The sequence below is a fragment of the Carica papaya genome, chromosome 6 (assembly GCF_054855325.1).
Source record: "Carica papaya isolate Zhongbai chromosome 6, ASM5485532v1, whole genome shotgun sequence".
Classification (NCBI taxonomy): Eukaryota; Viridiplantae; Streptophyta; class Magnoliopsida; order Brassicales; family Caricaceae; genus Carica; species Carica papaya.
In genome coordinates, this window is record NC_142314.1 from 2,740,970 (window position 1) to 2,752,368 (window position 11,399).

At 31.6% G+C, this 11,399-nt stretch overlaps 1 protein-coding gene across 2 annotated transcripts; it reads left to right on the forward strand.

The window, feature by feature from the left end:
• Window positions 1-1,950: 1,950 nt before the first annotated feature.
• LOC110808189 (squalene synthase 8-like) lies at window positions 1,951-11,336 on the forward strand. 2 transcript variants are annotated; one of them, XM_088222148.1, is made up of 14 exons: window positions 1,951-2,229; window positions 2,744-2,786; window positions 3,120-3,209; window positions 3,313-3,385; window positions 8,315-8,384; window positions 8,553-8,696; window positions 8,801-8,905; window positions 9,123-9,269; window positions 9,915-9,990; window positions 10,175-10,263; window positions 10,652-10,743; window positions 10,843-10,861; window positions 10,947-11,017; window positions 11,128-11,336. In XM_088222148.1, the coding sequence occupies exons 1-13, from the start codon at window positions 2,026-2,028 to the stop codon at window positions 11,013-11,015; spliced, it is 1,221 nt and encodes a 406-aa protein (XP_088078274.1). In that variant the 5' UTR covers window positions 1,951-2,025; the 3' UTR covers window positions 11,016-11,017; window positions 11,128-11,336. The 2 variants fall into 2 exon arrangements, with proteins under 2 accessions (XP_088078274.1, XP_088078273.1); XM_088222147.1 differs by having other exon boundaries at window positions 1,953-2,229; window positions 10,834-10,861.
• The last annotated feature ends 63 nt before the right edge of the window (window positions 11,337-11,399 follow it).

The window sequence follows — 11,399 nt, forward strand, 5'->3', positions numbered from 1 at the left end:
CCTAATTATATAATTTTAATAAATAATATATTTTAAATGATTTTTTTATTTAAATCAAATAAAATATTATAATTTTTTTTTTTTGTTACAATGCTTAAATTATGATTTAATAGTAAATAATTTTAGTAAAGATAACTACCAATTTTTTTAAAAAAAAAAAAATTGCAGCACAATTGTTAATTAGATTTTGCTATCCGAATATGAACCATAAGCATATTAAATTAACTGAATTTTTATGTTTTTTATAATTTAACATAAAAATAGTTTATTATAAATTGTGCTGACTAAATTAATTTTATTTTTATATTTAATTTCATAATTATTGAATAAATTTTAAAAAGTATTTAATTTGAATTATATAAAATTAATTTAGAATATTGTTTTGATTAATTTTTAAATAATATTTATACCTATCTAGATTTCTAAATATAATCATAGAAAAAGTTAAGGTTATAATAATAGTGGCACTACAAAAAATTGGTAGCTTTATAAAAAATAATGTATAAGTTTTAAATTATTTAAAATGCATTAAAAAATTAAAAGGATAAAATTATAATATATTTTTTTTTACTATTTTACCGAGACTCATCATTGTCATAAAGCTAGGAAATAAATTTTAATTATTTTAATTTTTAATTTTTATTTAATTTTAATAAATAAAAATAATATTTTTAATAAAATTTATTCAAAAATATGATATATGAAAAATCGCAATTTTATTCAAAAGTTAAAAGGCATGATTCCAATAAAATATTTTATAAGAGTAAACTTTTTGAAGAAGCATTCACAAAAATGATTAGTACTTATTATAATTTTTTAAAAATAAAAATTGTTAAATAGTATTAATAATGATAATTTACACTTGTTCCTTTAACAAAAAAAATCTTTTAAGTATGATGAAATTTATTTTTATTATACTTTAAAAGGTTTATTTAAAAATATTTTATATTTTAAAATTTCTTTTATTAGTTATTATGATAATTTTAACGGAACTATTTTCGAGTAACAAAATAAACTATTCTATTTCCGGTTTAGTAAAGTATATATTATAGACATCATAATTTATAAAGTATTTACCTTACAATAAATTAAAATCTAAATCATTCAAATAAAAATAATTACTCAAAACTTGCTTACGTACCAAAATTTTTTCATTCGCTATTGTTAAACATTATTATATAAAAATATCAATAACATTAATTTATTAATGCTATATTAATAATGAGGATACGTTACAATAAATGTTTTTACCTTATTAGTAATCTTTATACATTATTATATCAAAGAATTAGGGATATTAATTCCGTAGTATAACTTTAACAATAAATAAATAAGATAAAAAAATGTAATTATTTTTAATATATATTAATATATTTTAATAATTAAATAAAATCAATGCACCGATGGCAATGCAAGTTTTAGTTTTTCTTTTAAGGAAAAAAACAAACATTAAGACTTTCCCCAGTAAATAAATCATAATATTCAATTCATTTATACAAATATGGTATAATAATTTGCAATGGGAAAAGGTGGGATGAATTTGATGATGGTGGATGTCAGTCGAGGATGATTCCTCCAAATTTTATATAAAAGTATATTATTAAAGTATTTAAATAAAATTTAATTTATTGATTAATATTTTAAAATCTATAAAATTATATTAATAATATAATATTTGAATCTGAAATTTGACATAAAATTAATTTTAATATTAAAAAATATATATAAATTAAAATTATAAAAAAAATAAATTGAAAATAAAATTAAAAATAATTATAAAAAAAGAAGTAAAAATAAAAAATCAGAACGTAATTAAAAATAATTTGACATGTAGGACTAATCAGTTAGCCGTTTTGACGAACTGGAGTGCACTGTATGATAAAATACGCTGACTCAGTGCCAAACTGGAAGTCACACTAGTGATCGAGATGGACCCCACAGTGCACCCTCATTCCTCCCTCGTGCGGTGGTTTTCATATACACGAAGTTTGTTGAAAGAGAAGAAATGCAGAGTTGCAGATCGAGATGGGGAGGTTGGGAACAGAATTAATGCGGGAAGCTGGAAACATTTACTGGCTACTGAAATTGAAGATGGAGATCAGAAGCGCACAGAAGCAGATTCGTGATAAGAACAACAGCCATTGGGCTTACTGCTACACTTTGCTCCACTCTGTCGGTCCCAGTTTCGCCATGGTTATTCAGTTGCTCAACACTGAGCTTCTCGATGCTGTAAGTATATATAACTTTTCAGACGTACACTCGAACATATACCACACATGTATGCCGTATAGATCTTAATTAATATCTAAAATTATGCATATTTTTCTCTGTCGATCTGGAGATACAACATGTTAATGATTCATGTTGTGAGTGTATGTGTATCACCATACATATAATTATAACTCAGTACTCCAAGATGTGAAAAGAACTTGTCACTAAAATATTTATATATATATATATATATTTGTTATAAATTAGTTTCGAATATCATTTATATATATTATAAATTAAAAATTAACTAGTTCTCAATAACATATTATGAAAATTTTAACGAGTAAATTAGGAAAAACAATAAAAGTTATTTAATTGAAATATTTTTAGTAGATTAAGGTCTTGATTATTAAGAAAAAAACTAATTTATATTTGAAAAAGAGTTTGTGATAAACATATAATATTAGGTTTGAATATACAGTTTATGAGCTAACTTATATGAAATTATATATATATATATATATATTTGCAGGTAACCATATTTTACCTGGTTCTCCGAGCTCTTGACACTGTTGGTATGCACATCAATTGTTCTATTACGTATTTCCTCTGCAAACAAGTGGTTCCCATTCTTCATATATAACTTTTCTTCCAATTAATTATAATCTTAATCAAAGGGTGTGTCTAATTACTTATTTGCTATTTATAAATATGTTTGAGCATTTTATTTCAGTCTATTTATCTGGTAATATAAAACATAATGCGTTACCCATCCTCTATTTTCTTTTTTTAAAGAAACTTCTCTAGAGACATGTACTTAATTAAGCTGACCAAATACTTACAAAGATTTTTAATTAAAAAATTCAGTCTTAAGTATTTAATTAAAGATAATCCATTTCTTTTTGCAGAGGATGATACAAGCATACCAGTGGAGGTAAAAGTACCAATTTTGAAAGAGTTTCACAACCACATGTACGACCACAAATGGCAGTTTTCATGTGAGGATTCTGCAGTGCTATTTTCAACTCTGTTGGTCATATTAACTTTCGTAATCCCGGCCTCTAATTTAGCTTAGCTTCCTCTTGTTTTTTGTCCACACAGGTGGTACGGACTGCAGGATTCTTATGGAGCAATTTCATCATGTCCGTGCTGCTCTCCTCGACCTCAAAAAATGGTATGCAGGGAGTGCACCTTGAAAGATTATTATGCTGGTTAAATTCTTGTCCAGTTCTTAGTAAATTCATAGTTTTAATTCTTATATTAGTCTTAATATGTAATACTCGGCGCGAAAATCGGTTTGGGATAATTTTTTTTTATTAATTTATTTATAAAATAATTATATTAAAATAATTATTTAATTTATTATTTTTTTAAGTTTATTGAATTTTAGAGAAAAAATAAATTAGGAACAAAATTAAAAACAATTTTGAAGAAAAAATGTGAAAATTTGAATCTGAAAGATGTTTTTGAAAGAAAAATTAAAAATAGGAGGGTCAAAATACAAAGAGAGAAAATTCGACCACGTGAGAAACTCCAGTCAGTAGCCACAGCGAATCAGAGTACGCCTTATGACAAAACACGCTAATATCGGCGCCACACCGGGAGGGGAAGCACACGTGCAATATGCGTGCCCAGCGATCTGACGGCCCAGGATTGATCCCCCGCATGTTGACAACTCAGATGCATTCATTCTTTAGGTTTGATTGGACGGACGAGATCAAATGCAATAAACGAACGAGATTTAACCACACTATCAGCCTAAACAGTAAACGATCGAATGGTTTTTCTTGCTCCATATCAACGTAAACGAACGACACATAAGAGGAGAAGAATATTTAAACTCCTCTTCATATGGGAACCCAAACACTAACTGCCAGCCCCCGCCGGAGAAGAAGAACCAGACATCAAAGAAGAATGCCAACCGCCGATCGTCGCCGCACCGAAACCACTGCCGATCGCCAAAAAGAGTAACATTTTCCTCTACCAGCTTGGAATTCGATTCTGAGTTCCCTGTGGCCATATCGGAGCAAGAGGGATGGTGGGTGAGTCGAAAATCGCAGGTAAAACCGCCGCGACTCAGATTAGATCGCGATGGACTGCTCAGATTGGATCGAGTTGAACAGCTTAGATTCACTCCCTATTTAATCGCGATCAGACGGTCCAGATCAAATACGATGGACAACCCAGATAAAAAATAGACGGATATAAATAACCCTCATTCACACCAAACTCTAACCTTAGCCGCTAGATCCCCTCGCCGGAGAAGACGATTCTGCAGCCAAGGAGCCGACTGCCGCCACCCCATCGCACTAGAACCCTTTTCGACCGCCAAAAAAAAGGTAAAAGCTTCCCATTTTGCTCAGAATTCAATTTTAAACACACTCATGATCAAATCGGAGCAAAAGAACCGGCCAATTGGCCGAAAACATAGGTGAAGCTCGGCGGTGTAGCCGCGAAAAATTTCATAAAATACCTCCGATGAGGCTCTTTTCGATTCCCATTTCACGTAATTTTTCCACCATTGTGATCACATTTTCTTCTCTACAGGTTGATCGAAGCAAAACACTCAATCGCAACATGAACTAGAGCAGTCACCACATCGGAGAGCCCCGCAACCGGTAAGTTTCAGTTTTCTATATTTTTTCAGCCAACCGCGGCCTCTAAGTGTGTTTTATCGCAGGGATTGATACAAAATCGGCTGAATTCGGCCAAAAAGGGCCGAAAATAGCTAACTCGAGGCGAACCGCCGCTGGAGCACGGCGAAGCTACCGTGCCAGAATTCTAAAATTGGTTGAGTGGCCCTGGGACTGATTTTGAGTTCGTTTGAAATATTTATAGGTGCTATTAGCGCGTTTCGATTTTTGAAAAAAAAAATTTAAGGAACTCAGGAACCACCCGTAGGCATAGTAAACAGCTTAGCTTTTTGGGCGCCAAATAGAGTAAGGATCCCTCACCCTATTCCCTATCATAGAATTGAAGTCTAAATAAATAATAATATGATATATTGTACAAATTAAATAAATATGCATAATTAATTACAGATTACGAATGGAGCTCGAACTAAAAATTGTTCTCTGTTGATTTATTTTACAGTCTAAAAGTATGAAAGTATCTGATTTATCTATTTTATGATTTGAATGTATGTATTGATGTCTTACGTTACTATTGTTTGATTTGAGATTCAAGATATGATTGCAATAGCTGATGCATGTTTATTTGCTCATGTGATTATGTTTGATTTGGAAATAGAGATTAAAAGGAAACGAAAAAGTTGTGTGATAAAACGAATAGATGAAACGACAGCCTTACTGGATATCCTAGGAGATGGTGAACAGATCGGGTACATAGAAAATCCTACCGTGAGCATTATCTCATACCGGACGGGGTATGAAAACTTGATAATTTGGTGCTCATACCAGACGGGGTATGGGGACGACCCGCTTCGCTCTCATACCGGACGGGATATTAAGGTTTAATAACTTGGTGCTCATACCGGATGGGGTATGGGGATGACCCGTAATTGAGATTGTTAAAGGAAAAAGTTTACGTGTAGCGAGAACATCCCTATGAACCCCTATAGATACTAGTAGGCTGGTAAAAAGAGTAACATTTATGGTTTGATTTATTGACGATATATATAGACTTATAATATATGTTATGTTGCTGATTTTATATGAATTTATGATCTGTATGATATTATTGTCTTTATAGGTTATTTTCATAAAACTCATTATGGTAAGTAAACGGTAAATAATTTAATGATTGATAAATGAATTTGTTAAATTTAGTGCTCCATTAGTGGTTTTCAATTTTATACCAATCTTTACTTCTATGTCGGTGATATAGTGTGATATCCTTACTGGGCTAGTGTAGCTCATCATTTATTTAATCATTTCAGATCAAGAGAACCAGATTCCAGAGCCCGATCCGTAAGAGGATTGCAAGTAGATGCTAGTTTTATTTATTTTTCGCTTATTTTCTTATTTCTTGTATTTCTTTCAAAATGGTGAATTCCGTAATACTATTTAGTACTTTTGAGTTATTATGTAAGGAATATAAATTTTAACCCTTTTATTTCGCTTCCGCACTTAAGTTATTATCTATTTTTTTAAAATATTTCTGAGGTCGTTACACCGCATATATCCTTCCCATTTAAATTTCATCGTCATGCTTTGCCAATCACAAACGACTGTGCCCAATTCAAATAACCACTGTACTCTCAAAACCAAATCTAACACAGTCAATGGTAGTGCATAAAAAGTGAGGAAAAATTTAATACCTTGCGTTTTCACCAAAACCCGTTTAAATCTTCCTCGACATCTCATGGGTTGTTCACTGGCAACTCGTACCAAAAAGGATTCGGTTGGAATGATAGGAAGGTGAAGCTGATTGACGAGTCACTCACTGATGAAATTGTGAGTCGACTGCTGTCTATAAAGACCACTATCTTCTAGTTGTTAATGGAAGTGACAATCTTCATGCTCTGATTGGTCAACCAACCTGAAAAGCGTGAAGAGAAATTTCTGGTTCCTTGGCCCCTGTCATTTCTTCTTCTTCCTCTTCTCATTCGAGTAGTAACAATTGAGGTTTGGGGCACCGATGTCCGACCATGAACTTCTCGTCATGGTTGAAGCATAAACCCTGAGCTCACCATTTCTGCATCTCCTCTCAAAACAATCGTTTGGTCAATTTCAGTGCTGGAGCACCTGGAGACGAAGACGCGATTGTTAGGGTATGTGTATGTGTATTGGAGTTGAGCCGTCCGGTTTGGGTAGACCGTCTTAGCCGGCCTAATTGATTTTCTCTCATCCGGGCCAGACTGATGGCCTCCTTTAGAGACTTGGGCCGAAACAAACGGATCCCATCAGCAATCTCAGGCTTGAGCCCCCCCATAAAGGAGCCAACTAAAGCTTTCTAAGTCCAGCCTCGAACCCTGTTGCCCAAATGCTCAAACTCCATTTGGAATTCTCAAAGTGGGCCAATCTGTCTTAATTTGGATAGGGCTTCATCAACATCTTCATACTTGGTTGGCCCAAAAGGACCCCAAAGTTCATTTGTATACCCGGTCTAGTCCAGCTCCCCTCCTTCTTCCCTTTGTGTCTTCTTCATCCACTACCAGCAGAGATTTACCTCCCCTTCCAGATGAAAAGCCGTCAACGACACCTTGTTTGCTTCCGGGGTATCCTGTAAATTAAAAAATTGCTCGGCCCAACTTATTTATTCGGTGGGATCTGTACCGTCGTAGATCGAAAAGTAGAGGCATCCCAGTCGCGGACTCAATGAGGGTCGGTTTCCTTCGATTTGGTCTTTGCCACCATCTTTGGTCTGCCATGCTTGACTTTGCTGACTGACCGCGTTACTGTTAGAACCTTCCTTGTTGAGACTTAAAGTTCCTATCAATCATCGAAGGGTTTCTTTCATCACGTGAAATTTGTCTGCCACACCGATTTCCATTTGACTGAGGTGATACTGCAAACCCCCCACATTTGCTTCCAATTGTTCGATTCTTTCTTTGTTAGTTGACATACCCTACTCTGATATCAATTAATGTGGTTCCAATAAGAATAAACATAGATTTAAAGACATTTCTCCTTAGGGTGAGAAATCAGCCACAATTTTATTGCTCATTATCCTCTCAATACCTTAGGCATACAAGCTTTAAATAGGAAAAAAAAACATAATTCCTTATCTAATACAATAATTATAAATAACTACTAAAAACTATTTAACCTCATCTTCTTTTAAAACTGTTCTAATAACTGTTAAATCATCCATGGTGGTTGAAATATCGAGGGTTGGGCATTTTGGGTCTCTGTGATATGCGTACTGTATCATTGTATGGTTGCTACTTTTAGAATCTTTTATAAATGTATTGATTTGAGTTCGATTGTGTATTTTTTTTATTTATTATCGATGTGTTTTACTATTTAATTAATGAAATTTATATATTTTTATTGAAAAAATATATATTAAAACTAATATAAAAACTGAAACTAATAATTAAAAGTAGAACTAAATGAAAATTGATTCAAACAGCATATCACATAAATTTCTATGCTGATACTTCTTTATATAACTTCTCCATGAATATAAAAATTTGCAGTCACCAAGAGACTATAAAGGATGTCGTAGAAAAAATGGGCGCAGGAATGGCAAAATTTATTTGCAAGGAGGTTTGTACCAATTTAATTATATCCATATATTTATGTATATAATTGTGATGTTTTATTGGCAAAAAGCTTTGCTTGATTTTGTTTATACAGAATGGCAAAATCACTGAAGGGTGATTTATGGCTTATGTGATACGAGCGAAGCAACTTCTTAATTAATTGTATATGCAGGTAGAAACAATTGATGACTATGATGAATATGCAAGCTGTGCTTCAGGACTTGTTGGAATAGGATTATCCAAGATTTTTCATGACTCAGGGTTGGAAGATCTGGTAACAGAGTCTCTCTCCATTTCAACTGGTCGATTTACTCAGGTATGTACACAAATGGATGTATATTGTACCATATGCCTTATCAACGATTAATGTTAGATAGTTTGATAATAACATCTTATTTTCAATGAATAATTAACTGGCAGAAAACGAACATCATCAGAGATTATCTAGAGGATATTAATGAAGTACCCAAGTCGCGCATGTTTTGGCCGCGCCAGATTTGGAGTAAATACGTTCAAAAACTCGAGGTACAAGTCTTCTTGACACTATTAACTTTCTAAAATATAAACAATGTTTTGGCCGAAGCCAATTGAAGAATTTGTCAAAAGTGGTAGGGGCCGTTGGATGGACGTGAACTGTTATGATAATATTTTTACACTAGCACTTTTATTCTCTCCCTTGATACCCTGAATATAGTCTTAGAACTGAATGGAAGCTCACAAAAATTTTGATTATGAATATCAGGATATGAAATATGAAGAAAACTCTAGTAAATCACTGCAGTGCTTAAATGAAATGGTTACAAATGCTCTAGCACATGCACCAGATTGTCTCAGGTGCATCACTGCTTTGCGGGACAGTACCATTCTTCGATCTATCGCAATTCCCCAGGTATAAAATCTTCTATGTATAGGTTGAATATTTAGTTGATTATTTGTAAGATGTAATAGAAGTAATGAAACTCGTGTATGTCTATGAAATTTAAATTTTTAGAGAAGTTGGATACTCACTTATAGTCTTATATTATGTTGAAGTTTGGGATTCTCAGTTCAAGCCTTATTTTCTTTTTGAAAAAAAAAAATAAACGATTATTTCAATGTAACTCTATGCATGAATTAAAGTTTTAAAGATTCGGTATAAATGATAAATTAAATAATTTGTTAACGATCTTAAACTTTCGGAGAGAAAGTTTGTATATATATTTTTTATAATTATGTTTTCTGATAAAATGGATTATCTGTTTTTTACAACCTGATGGCTGAAAACACTATACTTATTTATTTATAAAACTGTTATGTTTTCTCTCTAGCATTGTCTTTTCTTGTGGCTGCTAAGCTTGAAATTTGGACATGCCTTATTGACTTCTCAATGTGCTATCATTTTAATTTGAGAAGCCCACAAGTGTGTACATAAATAAGTGGAACACATATGAACCTAAATTAGCATATTTATGTGTACGTGGTCGAGGCCATTGACAAATGTGTTCTTGACCTTAAGGAAGTTTGCACTAATCAAATACGAAATTTGGTATCATAGGTGATAGTGATTGGAACGCTTGCTTTGAGCTACAACAATATTAATGTTTTCAGATCTGGGGTGAAATTGCAGCGTGGTAAGATAATCAACCTTCAACTGATATCTTAACATATATGACTATTGAGTTTTATAGATAAATAAAATCAGACACCAGAATCAAAAAAAAAATTTAGCACATGACATGAGATACCATATTTCTAAAATCTATTATTTTTTCAGTTGGTTATTTCCTCTCTAACATCGTTGATTTTTGCTTATAGGTCTTATTGCTAGAATTTACTATCAGACAAGAACAAAGGCTGATATATATAAATGGTTCTTTGAATTCTCTAATTTAATAAAATCTAAGGTATTCTTTATCTACTCTCTTCTTTTTAATAATAAAATTAATATAAATAAAATTACAAGTCAATTTAAGAGAAATATTATTATATACATTGGTAGAATAATTTTATTTAAATATTTTTTTTCTAAAATAGAAATTTATATATTCACTTATAGATGATACATAAACACTAATCATAACACAATAGCACATAACTTCTAAACGAAAACATATAAGAGTACAGTGTGATTCAAATTCAAAATATTTTATAAAATAATAAATATATTAACTATTTATATATAAATGTGAATCTTTTTTCTCTTATATTATTAATACTTATATAAAAATTTCATATATAATATTGAAAGCCTTAATGATAGTTTAATAAATATAATTTCACTGGTTACTGTAGGTTCCGGACGACGATCCTAATGCCATGAAGACATTGACTTCGGTAGAAGCGATTCAAAACATCTGCAGGGAATTTGGATATTTAGACAAGAGGTTCACAATTAATTGTTTAAATTTCTGATTATTTTGTCCAGACTTTTAACCAAAGATTGTTTTTTAACCAGAAAAATTTTCTTGTTTTAGGAGTTACAGAGAATACGCTCCAGCTCTGGTAAGTCTTTATATGCCAAATTATATAGTTTTAAATTTTTTAGAATAGAAGTGATAGTTATGTTATGCTGATCATTTTAATGCAGATTGTTGCAATCTCCGTTATAATACTGTGTCGTTTTATATATTTATCCACCGCTCAACCAAACAACTAAGAGTAAGTTATCAATTTAAACTTACTTGGTTCGTACCTTTTACCTTGGTGGATTTGGATTCGAAGTATAGAAATTATTTCCAGTTGAATTGGGTGTCATTTCTTTTTGGCAGGAGTGGAGCGAAAAGAGTTTAATTGTACGAGTAAAAAGTTTTAGAAGGCAAGGAACAAAAATGTCCCATCCACGTGCTTTGTGTTTTCTGTTACGCAAAAACCACGTGCCTATTTATTACGTGCATGTACACAGAAATCAAAACTGGATCGAAATAAATATTATGCGATTCTTTTTTAATTAAATATTACACAAATTAAAAATATTAAATTAATAAAGTTTAAAAAATATGATATTTATATATTCAGTTAAATTATTATTTACTGAATAAGT